At 35.8% G+C, this 17,350-nt stretch overlaps 1 protein-coding gene across 5 annotated transcripts in view; it reads left to right on the top strand.

The window, feature by feature from the left end:
* The first annotated feature begins 485 nt into the window (after positions 1–485).
* Positions 486–17,350, top strand: part of LOC117235006 — a 47,341-nt gene continuing 30,476 nt past the window's right edge. For 2 of the 5 annotated variants that reach the window (XM_033496620.1, XM_033496619.1), the window contains exons 1-2: positions 4,109–4,144; positions 7,313–7,636. In XM_033496620.1, coding sequence (XP_033352511.1) covers positions 4,124–4,144; positions 7,313–7,636 — 345 coding nt within the window. In that variant the 5' untranslated portion in view covers positions 4,109–4,123. Of the gene's footprint in view, positions 844–923; positions 1,045–4,108; positions 4,145–7,312; positions 7,637–17,350 lie in introns of those variants that run through there. The other 3 variants (XM_033496622.1, XM_033496623.1, XM_033496624.1) reach the window with 3 other exon arrangements.

Genomic DNA, 17,350 nt, shown 5'->3' with positions numbered 1-17,350 from the left:
ATTCGATTCCAAAGTACACAATAGGGAATATCGATACGTATAGAAATTCTAGATACTCGATATCAATTATCGATATCGATTCTTCTTGAAGCAGTACCAAACTAATATTATATCAAATTAAAATTAGTGTGTTTAAAGCTATGGATATTTTAACGAAGTTTCATTCTGAACAAAACATCCGAAGGCCGGATTGCATACATTCATAAGAATCTATATTTATACAGAATTTATATATATATATATATATATATATATTTGATTGCTTTGACGCATTGAGTTCGTCAGAAAACGTATTCACTCTGTATCATAACCTTGTCGAAATCGGCTCCTGATCATATGTAGGTAGTTATACATATATCAATGTGTTATCTCTGCAACTTGTCTTTCAGTTAACGAACGAGAGGAGCACAGTGTATGTAGCTCTGAGGCTGCGGTTAGAAAGCCTTAAGCCGGGTTCACAGTATCGCGCCACAGCTCGCTACGGCCGCATACCACCTGACCATCTACGCCGAACGATACACACAACCTGTCCGGCATGCACCGTGTCCGCGTACTCACGGTGCCGTACATCTGACCGACTGGTACCAGTACGGTACCAGTTGCCCTGCAGCCAGGCAGCTGCGCGCGCGTACTCGCCTCGTCCAAAGGATCGCGATCGCGTTGTCGATCCTGTGAATATCATTCATAAAGTGTCTTATATATATCTCTATCTACATATTTTATGATTAAACTGAGGATTTTTATGCATTTATAGGAAATTTGAAACTGTAAAATTATACAGAATGCACATAATATGAAAGAATACATAAACAACTCAAAATATAGTGCTTCCTATGATACTTGGTAAGTAAAATAATTTTCTTTTGACGTTCTACCTTTTTCATTATATTCACAAAAATATGAATATGCATAAAAATCCGCAGTTTACTTATAGGAGTATTAAGTTAAAAGATCGGAAGCTGAAGTGTTGTTTCGAACATACCGAGGAATTCAGTGATTGCTGGCGGGAACTATCTGGTTGGATATTGAGGGTCAGAGGAAAAGGTATGTGCTTGAGGCGTTGTCTGGAAACGTTGGATCGAGTTTGGGCTAGGTTTGGAAGGTTGATCTTGTTCGTGATCGAATTCCGTTTAGATTGAGCGAGTTCTGGTGTCAGGTTCAACTGACACTTTATCTCTGGTCTGGCTGAACTTGAATTCAGGTCCAGACTGCGGCCAGGCGTAGTTCGGATGCTTCGCGCGGTTCGCTAGGGTTTTCTAGGTTGAATTCCTATCTTATATGATGTTTTTGTTTTAGTCAGATGAAATCTAAGGTTCGTAGACAGATCTGAATGTTTTTCGGATGCATGATATTTACTGTTATGGTAAATGGTACCTTTTGGGGGTTACGTTTTATAGAGTTGAGGTTCTTTTTGGGATCGGTGATATTTATTATTATGGGAAATGGTAATGCTTGGATTAGGATTGTAGAGTTGAGTCCTTCTACGATGAATAATATTTATGGTTATGGGAAATGACACTGCTTGGGATAGGTTTGTAGATTTGAATTCTTCTTTAGAATGCTGATGTTTATGATTATGGGTTAGAGTAATGATTGGGTTAAGTTTATAGAGTTGAGTCTTTCTGAAGTGTGTGGTATATTTTATTATGGAGAATAGTATAGTCTATGTGTTTAGTCTATTTAAGTTACTGTTACGTTATTATTACTATAAATAGAAATAATTATTAGCATTGTAAAGTGTATTTATTCAAATTTTGAAGCGCATATTGTATACATATAAGAACACCTTCTGTTAAAAGGTGTGGTCCACGTGAAGCTGTAAAACTTCCTTTCTTTCTATTTTAAATATAGTTATTGAATCTCTGGGCGTGTCAAGGTGTTTGAATACAAATACTCTGCATGCAAATTCTAAATGCCGATATATACGTAATGCTTGTTATGCTCGCAATCGCGATTCTATTTTTATCTAACCTTTAATTGTACATCTATACATATAAAACTATGTATATATCTTTGTACTTTGTACGTAACAAGTACATTTACAAAATTCACAGTTAGGTTATCTCATTTATAAATTATGTATATACTAAATATTCTCGATAGCAATTTTTTTCACTAAAAACGCACCCATAAGTTGTAAACTCGCGATTGTATACGAATAACGTTCTTACCAGCAACCATCAGTATTTCGAGCAGTCTCTATAAAATATTTACGGTCTTTTCGCGGAACGGTGATGAGATCACGGTTGGACGCGTTTCGTTGCCGACGAATCACGGTTGCGTAACAGACTCATTGCTGAATATTAAAAATCCTGCTCGATGTACTCGATTTATACTATCGACTTCTTGTTTCTTGAAAATAATATAGCACGATCGTAAAATCAACGACAAGCTAATGTTCATACGTTTCATGCGTCAAAACAAGTATATATATATATATATATATATATAATTTGAGATATTTCTAGCTAGATAAGGATCTAAAGCTTCTTTCAAGGCTATATGATATGAACTCAGAATTGTTTCTTGTTTCTTCCTATCTCTTTAACACCTATGTATATATATGTCCAAATTTTTAACTCATTAGTCGAATCGCCCTCTAATCAAGAATTTCTAGAATTATGAAATCATGTAGAGACAAATCAATCTCAGTTAGATTAGAAACTCTTGCAAATGTAAACATGATATATTTGTAACAAACATGAAAATAGGAAGATAGGTGATGTTTAAGTTATCTAAATTATTGTCTGAATGACGAGTTAAAACATCTTTCTCTGTCAATAGATTAACAAGTATATGTTAATTATATGTAATTAAATATGTAAGACAAATTTAATACAACAAGTCTATTTGATAGAACAGATTAACAAGTGTAGGTTAAGTTAAGTTTTTACATACATATGTATATAGCGTAGGGTGCGGCCAGAGCAATACGTATCGTTAGTGCTTTAATTTACGATCGGATTATATCATATTCGTGCCGCGACCGTTTGTACAGGTGCAAACTCTCGATGCACGATTCGGAGGAGTTAGAAAGTGCGACCGCGACGTTGTTTCGCGGTTCCTTCCTCCTTTCCTTTATTTGCGTGTAATTGCGAACGTGACCACGCGCGTGGAGACCGCTAGAATGTTTGGATATCTCGCGTTACTCGCGTGTGCTTAATTTATGTTTGTTCTTTGCGTGCCTCCTCGTTTCGTGCTGGTTTCGACGAAGTTAAGGACAAGAAGCTGCAAATGAATAGAATCAACTTTTGCACGTCTAATTGTAAGGCTTGTGGAGGTTTAAGGTTAATGTCGCGAGGTTAAGGAAGTTTGGCAGAATTTTGTAACGTAATGAAGAAAGGTACTTTAACACGCTTGATTTTAAAGAAATATAGTGATAACTTTGAATTCTGAAATTAATTTTTATGTAGGTGGTAGAATCATAACTTCGAACAAAGATTTAAGGTTAAGTGTATAAGAATCGATGAAGTTTAGAAAGTTGCTTTAGAATATTTGATCTTCTTTCGTAGATATTTTATTCAAACAGTGGATCAGAAATATTTATAATTTTTTAATAGATATATAAAGTAGATTATATTAAATATACACATATACGTAACCAAAAAAATATATCTATATAGGATATATATTAAAAAAAAAATATAGTACCATACGTTGTAATTCGAAATAGCTTTAACTTTTATTTAACAATGTTTATTTATATCACAGAATATTTCAAAATTACGATTATGTCAATGTTTAACAAGGCCCGTAAACTTATATTTCATTGAAAGTGCAATTTAGACTAGCTGTAAAATGTGCTCTAGATTCACATTTAGAGTTACGTTAAATAAAGATAAACGAGTGAAGGTAGCGTAATAATAATGAAACGTTAAATCTAAAATTTTGTAGTTTCAAGAACTACAGACATTAAATCCAGATACGGTAGTTCCAAGCGATTTGCATGGTCCCGCGCGTGGCACGTTAAAGACAACATGGCGTTTACGCAACCTCGGACTCTCTATTCGCTGTCTGGAACATTGCTTCACGTGGTCTCTGCGATAAAGTCGACTTGGAAAAACTAGAACGAGTCAAATTACGCAATACCCTGTTAACCGTTTCGAGTAGTTTACATCCTTCGATGGAATATTTAAATAATACGGTATGTGTCTGATAATTTGCAAAAGTAAGTGACAATTAACATCTTCATTTTCATTAAGTTTACAAAATTTCATTACGTACCTTTTTTTTTGTTAAAATAAATAGAATTAAAACTTCCAAAACAACTTACTTAAATCACCATTTTATCTTATAGATCGTTTTCCCGAAAAGTTCCTCCATGTATGTTAATGTTCCTCCATGGTGTTAATGTATTAACGAGGTAAAAAGATACAATAATTCAATGATAAGAAAATAGAATAAAATGTAAAAAATATATGTAATTACATAACTATGTAACTCTGGAACTGTATGACGTTATATAGGTTTAATAGAGCATCGATAATCGTATTATTTAAGCGACACGGTTAAGACCGCGTGTTAACGATGCGTTAAACGTTGACCGACGAACCGTCAGGATCTGATGACACTGATAAATAACATGCAGAGAATAGTGAACACCGGAGAAAAGCAAGAAACAAGTCCACGGGAACAAGAGTCGCGTATAATAACATGATTATGCGTGCACACAATCGCGCGCTTATTCACCGATTCTCGTGTACACGCGGTGACGCGACCACACCATGTCGTAGGTGCTGTTCCACGCACGTGTGTGTTCCCATTGCGGGCCCACTTGCCTGTCCATTCATGGTGCGGACGTTGCGGTGCAAAACCAGTGTCCATGTGCCTCTAAACTTCCATCTGCTCTGCAGGAAATTGTTCTTTTAAGTAATATCAGTACTTTATATATTTTTTAATGAACATTAGTATTTTACAATTTTTTCAAGGTTTTTATTTTTGTGCTTTGCATAATTTCTTATGAATTATGTTCGTATATTTTTTGTTATCGTGTTATTTTGTTATCGATTTCAATCGAATCTACGAATTTTTGAGTCTGTGAAAGTTCTTATGTGTTTTAGTTATAGCGATGATTAGATTGGATAAAACTGCCTTGGATTATCGCTGAAAATGGAATTTCTATCGATTTATGTGTCTCGCGTGAAAGATGGAAGACTGTTTTCTAAATGGTATTTAGAATCTTCTGCTTTACATTACAAATAACGAATTAAAACATCGCAATTCTTATCTTATCTAATCTTCTTATCTAAATAATTTACTAAACTGAGAAAATATATTTTTAAAATTCTAGTAGATACTGATCTGTAGTCGCATTTAAATATAAGAAACACTAATGGAGAGATTCTAATGTAACTACAATGCAGGTTGCTGACCTTTCAGCTACATCAGGTGGTAGGAATATACTTCTCAGTCACGAATATACCTCATACAGTCTCAATGGAAGAATTTTAAATAAACATTCACAGACTCAAAATTACAGACACACTATCATCTATTGTTGTAATAGTAGGTAATGACAGATGATGATAATGTGTGGTGATAGACTATAGAAATAATGTAACATGACGTTACAGACATTATGTATTATATAAAAAAATTCATTTTCGAGAATCATGCAAAACACGAACAAAATTAAAGCTGCAATTAGAAGAAACTCGCTAGTTTTTATATAATATTTCAAATATTAACAACTAATATACAAGGCCTTAAACATTTTATTCTTTATTTTCATCTTACAATCTTGTCTTTTACAGAAGCCTCTCTTAAATATCTTCTATCGCCCTCATCCCAATATCACTTCAAACCAATTTTTCAAAGGAGAATTCTCTAGCTATATAACATCCCATTAATTCAGTTTCTTACTTTTCGCAAACACAAAGCTCCATCTTACCTTCGTTGGTAATTTCACGCTATCGATTCACTCTTCCTCCGATGCACGACGAAAGGTAACACTCGAATCGTTTTACGAGCGGCGTTTATTCGCGAATTATTCTACCGAATCATCGATTTTTGATGGTCCGGCGGTTTTAGCTGTGAATATAGCGAGAACAAGGGGTTAGATCATTGTAAGAAGAGAATAAGGAGCGTTGTATAGTGACGATGGACTTGCTAATGCACCGTTAAGGGGTGTGTTCTAACATTCTTCGGATGATCATAGTGGGTAGAAGGTCAACCATCCGGGAAAAGATTCAATACGAGTCTGGTTCGAATACCTGGGCGTGCGCATGCACCTTGGTATTATATTGAAATTCAGACTTGCTTAGTCTCATTGATGTATCGTTGCTCTTGGAATGTTACTTTGTCTTGCAAAGATTCTTCGATGATGGACAATTTTTCTTATTTCTTGCTCTTGTTTTATCTATTAAGATTAGTGGCAGATTTTTTATTTTTCTATAAAATATTATATACTAATACTATAAAATATTTAACGCTGTGTACTTTGAAGCTAAAGTCCACGGTTCTAGCGTTATATAAGTTCTTTTTCCTGAGAATGTCGATGCTTACCTAAGCATTTTAGACTGAGAATACAGAGTCCATTAAGGGGAAAAGGAAGATATCTTCGTATGCGTTGCCCAAACCACTCAAAGCAGTAAATCGTGTTCTCAACGATATCACGGGGATCCATACATTACTGGCCGAATACCATAGATCAGTATTGATCAAGCTAAGCTTCCAGGCTTCGAGGCTTAGAGATTATCGGTGAGCTGATTCTTGGATAGGTTGGGGTGACCTTGAGATTAATCGATTTTGGATCAACTACAATACATCTAGCTAGTTGAATTAGTATCCAACAGCTTGGATATTTGTAAATTTCATAATAATCTCAGTCTAAGAATGTTCATATCGTACATTTATCAAGCTTGTGGAAATTTTTGCAAATTTCTCGGAATCTCAGAAATTTGTTTATTCTGTAGTTTATTTTATTGGGAATTTGAGAGCTAGCGAATAAGAGGATTTGCCAACGAGGATTTAGGAATTTAGGAACTTGGCAACTTGGGAACGTAGGAACTTGGTAATTCAATATTTTGGAAACTTGGCAGTTTTAAACTTCAGAAATTTGGCAAGTCAGTAACTTAAGAATCAAAAATTTCTGGTATTTGAGTACTTTGAATACTTTGGAAAGTCTGAAAGCTTGAAAAGTGAATGTTTCAAAATTTTGAGCTCTCAAAGTTTACAAATTCAGAAATTCAAAAGTACAAAGATTCAAAGAGCCACAAATTTCCCAAAGCTCTAATAACTGATGATCTGTTAATTTGCTCGTATCTTGATCCAAGAATCTAAATAAATATGATACGTTTGCGAATTTTTTTAGGGTCGACCAACGTATCTCGTTAGTGGAGCGGTCGCTTACTCGCTCGTTGGGAGACGCGTGAGAGACGTGTTGGTTGTGGCAGGTCACGAGGAACGGGTCTTAAGATGGCCTACATTATCCGGCCTTATCGGTGAGAGAAGCGGCGTGGCGGTTCTGTCGAGGAAGAAACAAGGAGAGGAGGGCAAAGCACGTGGCGGGAGGAGCGGTCGAGATAATAGCTGGACAGGAAGAAAAATGGGACAGGCTTGGTGTAAGGAGAAGACCACGAAGGCTCAGGACTCAAAGTCCTCTTTGGATCGGGTTTTCGTGCGTTGCATGCATCGGGTATGTGGATAAATATTCTCTCATTTATATTGATCTTTCTTGCTACATTTATTTATTGGCCAACTGAATGATGCATCTGTGGATGATTTAATTGAACAGAAATATAGGACAGCGATAAAATGAAAAGAACAAAAAAGGGAAATAGAACCAAGGAGAAATATTAGCTTTTACTTTCAATTTGTTTTTTTTCTGCATACATATATGAAGATATACAAACTGTACTTTGTAATATATGTGGCCTATTTTAATGATAAATGAAGGATGTAAAAGCGGAACATAGAATATGTGATGTATTATGTTCGTATTTTGCATGTGTAATTTTAATGTGTCATGTAATTTTGATGGTGCTAGATAAGTAGTTTGATATATACGAATAGTACTAATGAATAATACTACTGTTACAAATATATAATGCACTTACTACATCTAATCTACACTTTTTAATAAGGGCAATCATGGTGTGTAGTAAATATTGTTTTCTCTTAAATTAAGGAACAGCTGAAAAAACTGTCTTTGCTGGAAACTTAAAGCAATACTTTATGATTATATTGGTAAAGTTTCAAATCAATCTGAAAATGTATATAGAAGTCACAAGATATTTACTGCGACTACATATTTGGTAAAAAAAGTTAATACACTAGTTACGAGAAGCTATCTTAAAAGTATGATAAATATCAAAGACGACTCCACTGGCAATAAGTATTGAAACCTACCGATATAATACAGATAATCGAGATGATTTCTGCTAAATATTTATGTACTTGCGCCAAATATCTATTTTCTTTTTATTGTATTCTTATATTTTCAAATTTGTTTCAAACTTTGTCAATATGGTCGCATAATAATCGAGTCGCATAACGCAGTTAATGAAATTTCAAAATGTTTCGTATAACATACATAATATATTCATAAAAGTGTTCGTCAACTATCGTGAGCTTCTGTACATCAGCATAGCTCGTTGCAACTTTTTGCCAGCAGGCTGGTCACGTCGCCGCGTGTATATCATCCAACTACGAGGGACCGTCACTCGGTTAATTAGCAATTACACACATATCTGCGTGTCTGGGATTCCAAATTAGAGCGGCGTTCCCGTGTCCGATGCACCATGATAAATCCACGTCACGCGCGTGCACGCGCGGCCGTGCTCGACGTGCGCTCACGATAATCAGTTATTTAAATTCCCGATACCGTGAACCATCCACGGTTATAAACTAGTTTTCGAGTAACCTCTCGTTCCACGATCCACCGTCGACGGATTACCGGACGATAAAGTTATTAAACGCGATAGAAGCTTGCCCATCGTGAATCAACAGCGATCGTGTGCTCCGCGTTAACCGAGCAAACGCTCAAGTTTCCACTGTCGAATCAAATTTTCATGGCTCCCTTAAAGTAATACCACCGCCAACGAGACCAGGCGAGCTTCTTCTATTTCGCGTCAGCCGAACCAAACTCGATTAGTCTCAATACGCTCGTGCTTGGAAATTTATTTTCATCAGCGATTGCGATTGGACGTGTAAAATGTGGGAGGGTGATTCTAGTGGTTCGAGGTGGCTACTGAAATTTCTGGCGAAGAGAATTTTCCCGGCAATGCGTCATTATTGTGAGAAGATCTAGAATGAAGATTGTAATAATTATTCTGTAAAAAAGAAGCTGCAGATTGAATATTCTTGGCGTGACTGGATTGTGTTCATATGTCAGAAGCAAAGGGGTAAAAAGTAGAACTAAGTAAGGCTTGGTAAGAAGTAGAATTCTCAGATAGGAATGGAAGATGTGATCGTTGCATCCTAAGTAATTTCGCATCTTGAAGTGTTATTACCATGTATATAAATCTGGTAATATTATTTCTAGAGAGAGAAGTTTTGGACACTTTGAACTCAAGTTCAACTACTATGTCTGGGGATCCTAAAAACTCTACTATATGCATATCTATGGTGACAGAAAAAAGGAAGTTTAAAGAGTAAAACAGGAGAGAAAACGCCGTAGATCTGCTGTAAAACTGAATTATAATCGACAAGAGAAATGAGCGAATGATATGATTGTATGTTCCACAGTAGAATTTCGTTTATACTCATATACACAATTCTCAGTATAAAAAGTACATAATTCTCCTTAGTATCGATGCAAAATTAAACTGGAATTTAGAAACGAAGCTACTCATTTCAATCGTTATTATTGTTTCCAATATTGTCTGCTAAAAAACGACTGAAAATTCTCCAAAAACAATTCTCAATTTAACTTTTTAACATGTAAAGCGTGAAAACGTTAATTACGGTTATCTTTACATCCGACGATCAGTGCACTTTATACTGTATAATTTACATATTAACGATTAAGACTTTAATTCAGAAATAACGAGCACGTTAACGAACCAATGAGCGTAACGGTCCATCCTTGTTGCATAATCGATCGTGAAACGTATACAACGCACAGTGGATTGGTCGATGTCTGAACAAAAAACTGATTATGTAATTATAGCCTGTGTAACGCTTTGATTCGGAGCTCCAAGAAAAAACATTCGTTTTTCTATACTTTTTTCTCTTTTCACTCTCGCATGCATAACGTACCGATGATCATTCTTCCATTATCGATCTATTTCGTTATTTTTCTGATTGCTAGAACGAAATGTCTCTTTCCTCGCGGTGGTTACGTGAAATACAATTCGTGTACGTTTTACACAGTCCAGTGGCTGTTTCACGCGCGACTCGTTTCGATTGAATCGCGTTCCGTTCGCAGTTTCTTTTTGCAGCGAATCGTATGCGTGCACATCGTACCGCGAATAATAATGATAACTCGTTTTTATCCGCTTTCCCGGATTGATTCTTCCTCGTCTCTTTGTTATGAATTAGAACATCCGGCCCTCCAGAGGAATTTTTGAATCAGAATTTTAATTTAGTCCCGTTTCGAATCTATTTCCTTCGTTTACGTAAATATTTGTCCTTCGTTTCGATCGTTCGATCGGAAATTACTTAACAGTTACAAATGTTTGTTTGTAATTTGTCCGTCTGTTGCTCGACGCAAGATGCGAAATCCACGAAAATATTTTGATATCTGGAGATTTGTAACTATTGTTTATCGATGTGTCTGTGATTTTACAGTTTCTGACCAGAGTAATATCATTCGCTTTATAATTTTATATTATTCTTTTCCAATTCTAAACACGTATACGAAAAGATTCATTTCAATTTCAAATTTCCATGAGTTAACTAATCTCGAAGCAACTATTATCAATTTAGATGGACTTTCTTATTTCTTGAATTGTTGCTTTCAGCACCATCAAGAAAAATCTATTCTCCGTTGAAATTCATTAACATCTTTATTTATGTTTTATTCATTTTCATAAATGAATAAATAAAACAATGAGAGTACCAGAGTATAGTGGGAACCTGGAAATTGATGATGAGCGAAAACCTCATCGGCAAATGTAAGGAAGCGCGCTAACTACGAGGACAATGTGTCCTTTGGTCGCGACAGGCGGAATATCTCATCGTTTAAGGTCCACGTAATGCACGTCTCGAGTTACCTACTCGCGATATTTGCTAATTATTTTCCCTTGGAAAACGTTAAACACCCATTACGATAGCATTGTTTGCCTGATATTTCTCCAGCTTTGTTTTACCTCTCTGCGAAACAGGTCGCCGTAATGTTGTACGACCAGTAAAATAGAAACAAATAAAGCAATTTCCTATTACGGGAGCAAAATGTTATTCTTAGAAAGTGACTTATAAATTTACAAATGTAACACGCCAACGTATAGGTGATTTTTGTTAATTAGAGTCTCTAGATTTTTCTGTCAAATAATCGAAAAGAATCGAGAGAAATGATTCATGTTAATTGGTAAACGACAAGTACACTGTCTTTGAGTTTTTCTCATATATTTCTACAAATTTTACAAATAATATTTCAATCCTATAATTTATGGTCATACGATTAAGTGATCAAGGTATATTAAATCTAAATAGAGATTTGTTTTAATTATAAAATATTATGATACTTAGCTTCTTTTACTTACGAAATTTAATAAATCTTTTACAAGGCTTTACACCTTTAAATTTTAACTTTCAAATAAAAATACACACGAGAACTCCTCCAAATTCCAATCTTACACTCTCTTCACAAATTACTATTCTTCAACTGATCAACCTAAAACGCCACTCTCAACTTGGTTTGTTCTCAAACAAACACTAAGAAACATTCTTCTGCTATTTACTACGAGAAAGAAAACATTTACAGAAACGAAAGGATCGATCCGGAAGGCAACTAAATATTTTCTCGCTGAACAAACAGCGTTAAGCTTAAAATCCTTCTAAGCTGAATAAAAAAAGAGGAAGAAGAAGAGAAAAAAGGATGAAGAAAATATAGAGAATATCGAAGAAAAGAGGTGATCTATAGATCGTTGCAATAAGTTGGTTTGGTTATCTGTGAAGGATCAATTAGACGCGAAGCGGCAAGTTGGCGCTGCTAAATGAGAAAACGCGGGCTCGTCAAGGATTTACGGTTGCGCAACAACAGACGACCAAGGAGGAAAAATCGAGGCCGGCGCGTGTTTATTGGCCAATTTTTTTCTCTTCTTCGCTCGTGACGCCAAGCAAACTTTGCTAGTTTTTACGCGCGTCACCCCGCTCCCGATGAATTTTCCGCGTTCTCACGTTCCACGTTTTGCATTAATTGTCTCTGGTAAATGTACTTTAAAAGAAGTATGAAATCTTACTTTACTTTCAGCCATGAATTTGATTATTTTTTACACAGTTGGGAATTTTTTCCGCTGCAAGTTGCACTGCCAACTTTCCTTTTCATTCCTTTTTCTTCGAAATGGTACTTGCGAGAGTTACAATGCTTCTTTGTAGAAATAAAAGTGGCAGGTTGCTTTTGAATCTTTTCAACGAGCAACTTGATAATTTCATACATCGACCAACGTATAAAGAGATGCGAATCTACTTAGAAGAAAAACGTAGCTGACATTCGTACGTCCTGTACATGCGCCTTTTACTTTATTCAGAGAGTTCGATCCTTCAATTTCGCAATTTAACAATTCGATAGAAATTGTTTGCCTTGTCCGACCTGGAAAGCAACAGAATTCGAAAAAGTCGGAATTTCGAAAGAAACGGTACGACAGAGGACAATGTGATTTATCCATTGATGATGTTTAACAGTTTCGCCAAGGCTTGATATATCGCGGCTATTATCTCGTTCGCATTTAATTCCCATTATCTCAGCGAAGCACCAGTTCACATTGCTTGAAATATACAAACGTCAATGATTGCTTCCGGCTGCGCCCGTTTCCGGTCCTCGGCTACGTTTTCTTATCGCGGTCGAGATTCGCACCTTGCGTACGCACCGATTACGCGTAAGAAATGTCGTACTATGCTTCATACGTTCGCTGATTCACGCTCCTCTATACAGGATGTTTCAGGAATTTTGTGCTAAATTTTTCCGCCACGTATCGCTCGTCGAAACAAGCAGAACAGTCTTAATAAATATAATTAGTAATAATAGTAAATAAATCTTTGAAATATCATTAATAAATTGCGGATTTTTATGCATTTACGGGAGATTTGGGAATATTTTATATAAAATGCAAAAATATATCGAATACCAAAAGTGTAACATTCATTACCATATTTAAGGTAAAATGAATTTCTGCTTAGATTCCATTTTTTTATTATCTGTGATCACAGAGATTTGATCCACTGCCAGCGTTTAATATCTCTAAGTAGGTAATATCTATTTCTCTGATGAAAATCTTATATTTGTCGATATTTGCATCTATTTCTGTTACGTCCTTTTTGCTTATTTCGATGAGCGTTACTTGCACGTGAATTTTTCTCACTAACTTTCTGAAACATGCTGTATGTATACTCGAACTTCGGCAGGTCGCTTCAGGCAGGTGAAAGAAGAAATGGCAAGTCGAAATTTCTGGTCCCCGGTTGAGGACCTCGTGTTCCACTTTTTCAACTTTGCGTTGGATCGACCAGAGTAGAAGAGTTTATTTTAAAATTCCTCCGAACGATTGTAATTTTTGAATTCCTTTGGGGGCTCGTAAGTCTGCTTCAGTTGTCGTCTTGGAATCTACGTTTTTTCTTCAATTTTCGAGTTTCATTGAGCGTACTGCTGGTATATTTCGATGCTAGAGTCAAGGAAATTTTCTTAGAATTAGAATAGAACGTTCGTTATTTGTTGATGTTTGAGGATCGAATAAGAGTCTCGTAATGGAGCTTTACAAAAATGTGAATGAAATAATACCGTTTTGTCAATATGATAAAAGTTTAATGAGAACAATAAATGCTTCATATAAGTACGTTACATAAACTAGAAAAATTTATATTGTTTAAACAAAATTACTTTTTATTCTAACGTTGCAATATACGCTTCGATTTCTGCAAAATTTGTTCTCAAAAATCGTAGAATCTGTATGGAAGAAGAAACAGTGTCAGAAGAATCTCTCCCCCCCCTCCACCCCCCAAAAAAAGAAGAAAAAACCAAACTCTTGGGAAAGAAATTGGTGAAATCTTTTAGCAATTAATCAAACACATTCTGCGTCGAACAACGTTTCGTATTTATTTTCTCAACGTGTTTTATCGACTTTTCGAATAAACTTCAGAGAAACTCCAGCAGTCAATGTATGGAGAATTAATCACACGATTAAGTGTAACAAGAAACATACAATCTGATTTTATCGCAAACGTTTAAAGACCAAAACTTTCCCATTTGCTTTCTCGGCGGCTATGATTTCGCAAAAATAAAACACCAATAAAACACAGAGTGTTTAACCGTAAATCTTCTATTTGAACGATTCACTGACATCATCTCGTGATTCACGTTCGATGTTCCTATATCCTTGAGAAATAATATTGGCGGAGAACAGGATCGTGTCCTCGTCACGCTCGCCAGGTCTATCGAGATCCGACCTCTTCCGATTCATTAGCAGAACGTTGATAGGTTCGTATCGCAGTGTCAATTGGGATCGTAAATATTGTTGCTTAACGTTCGACATCTGGCCACCGACTTTGATATCTGTGGAATTATACGAACCACGAATGTCATAATATTTAGAATGTGCACGACAATAATTCGAATCTGATGTTTCTTTGCCGATACTTGTTTGTAGAGCAGCTGGTTCGTGTAAGTATTTGAACGCTTAATCGTAGAAAACTTTTATGTTCATATGGCGCGCGCGTGTTTTAGAATTTTATTAACACTGTAACGACTGTCATGATCGTGTTAGTCACATTGCAAACCAATCTTAAGATGTGCGTAGAAATTACAAGATATTTATTGTCCTATTTAGCAAACAACAGGTATACAACATTAATAGACGTATTAATTAGGTAAATGTTAAATATGTAATAATAATAAATAAATATGTAATTAATTATGTAAGTGTTTATTAATATAATGGGTAATTGGTTACTTGAATAGTTTTGTGATTTGATGACGTTCTCTGAGTTCGAAAATCATCGATGGGTTTGTCTGTGGCAAAGTCACGTAGTTTCGTTTGAAGTTCAATGACCCGTGGCAAAGCCACCGCACATCACTTTGTACACGATGCCTTTGAAAAGGTATCAGCTAAATCACGTTCAACCTTCCTTCGAATTTCCCTGCGTTTAACTGTTGGCATACGCCAGCTTGCCCCAATTTCCGTTTTATTGATCCCCTGCTGTTCTTTCCGTTCTGCTCTGAACGACGCTTCAGATCTTCCTAAACGCCTTTTAACAATCAGCTGCTATTTTCTTCTGAATTTTATTACTTATCGAAGAAAGAAAGAAAGAAAGAAAAATAGCAAAGATATCGACGTGTTAACTTTTGGCGGATCTGAACAGGAAAGTACAATAGAAGATCTGTTTATGATATCATATTGAGGCATGGAACGTGTGGTGGACCAAAAATGGGCATCACCTACGTTTCTTGGTGGACACGTCAGCGAAAAGTAGGCGACACAGGAATCCTTTCAGGAAAGCGGCGTTGAGATCGTAGGAAATTCGAGATTGAGAGAAACCGAATTTTGGGGAATCCCATCGAGTAGAATTTTCGGCTAATGATTCAAAATTTATTATCGTTATTATAACCCGACGAAATTTCTGCTTCAAGTTCTAAAATGTTCTCGTATTTAACGTAAACACAAGATAATTACTATGATCTAAGCTTTATTATGGGCAAAATTGGCGCGTAACTTTTCCCAAACTCTGCGTCAACAGGGAAAATAAATCTAACGAATGTAAAACGAAAATAAATCTAACGATGAAACGAACGATAAGTAAACTGCATCGAACGATTAAATGGAATAAAAATGAACACGTGTCTGTCATTGGTTACAAGGGGAGGAAAAAGAAACACAGTGAAAAACGATCGTTTTCTTGTGAAAGTTTCTTCAGCGTGCACCAGTCTGGCTACTAACAATATCACGTCGAGCAAGAGTATATACACTTAATATAGTGAATATCCTTGATATTCCGCGGCAGGAAAATTTCAATGTGCTCGTTGAAACGAGCTTCAACGTAAATAGACGTCACAGTCTGTTCTGCATTAAAAAGATACACCGTTGCGACCTTCTCGTGCAAAACGAATAGCGTTGCTCACCTCTTCAGAAATACGCGGCGTACGTGTTTACGCAATGCTCGTGTTCGCCGGTAATAAGCGCGAGAAACTTACGACCGATCGTTTCTTTTCCCTTTTCTTCTTCTGTCGCTAACACGCCACTGATACGTCCATTTTTCCTTCAACGTTTTCCAATTGGGATTTAAAAATGTAACAAAAAATTCTCGTTTCTCTGTGGTGGCTGTATTTTCCAATCTCTTTTGATCTATTAAACGGATCATCTTTTAGTCAGAAGTTTCTATAATCGTGCAATTGAACGTTCTGAAAGACAAGTGGATTTCATATCGATTGATTTTGGTTCAAAATTTTGTAGGTAGAAAGTAGACAGAAAATTGTTCATCATCTACGGTGCTTATATTGCTTGACCGGAAATTTGCATAATTATGGAATTAGAAGCTGATAAAGACAAACGCATTTCAGATTGCTTTCAAATTTGCATTCCTACGTTATTAATTATTCTTCAATCAAATATAAGTGCAATTTATGCGCAGATGAAACAAAGCTCAGTGGAGACGAAACACAGGTATTGTTAATAAAGCGACGAGCGCGCGTATCTTTACGATTGTGTCTTGAAAAATGTCCTCCATTTACTTAACATGTTTGTATTGGAATATCTAGTTTATTGATCAAATCCAAGCCATCGAAGAAGAACCGTGACTGATAACGCTCGATGCGCACAAACGATGCGAAGTCACTGCCATTTTCTACCAATTCAAATGTTCAATATGTTTGTTAACATTGTAACAAATTCACGAAATCACGCGTGTTTTTCTCAACGTGTCTCCAATAATTTCTTTCATTTACTTCATATGTTTCTATATTAATCTTATCGATCATTGATCAACGACGAATCGCGATCATTATATTTGCGTTTTCGACGAATGCTTTTCGCGTTGCATTAAATTTTATTTCATTCAAATCGTAACGCGTCTTTACGAAATAACACGCGTATGTTTCTGAAGAAATCTTGAAAATTTTCTCTAATTTTATCGATCAATATCGCAAGGGCCAGTCTATGTTCGTTTTGGACGTGAATTAAAATTGCATCAGGAAGTAATGATTCTTTTATTGAGCAAAGATTACGTAAAGCAAGCTTTATATATAGCCGGTAATAGTCTTCTC

The sequence above is a fragment of the Bombus vosnesenskii genome, unplaced genomic scaffold, assembly GCF_011952255.1.
Source record: "Bombus vosnesenskii isolate JDL3184/JDL3185 unplaced genomic scaffold, Bvos_JDL3184-5_v1.1 scf7180000013314, whole genome shotgun sequence".
Classification (NCBI taxonomy): Eukaryota; Metazoa; Arthropoda; class Insecta; order Hymenoptera; family Apidae; genus Bombus; species Bombus vosnesenskii.
Note: the sequence above shows the minus strand (reverse complement) of the source record. Positions and strands in the feature narration are given on the sequence as shown.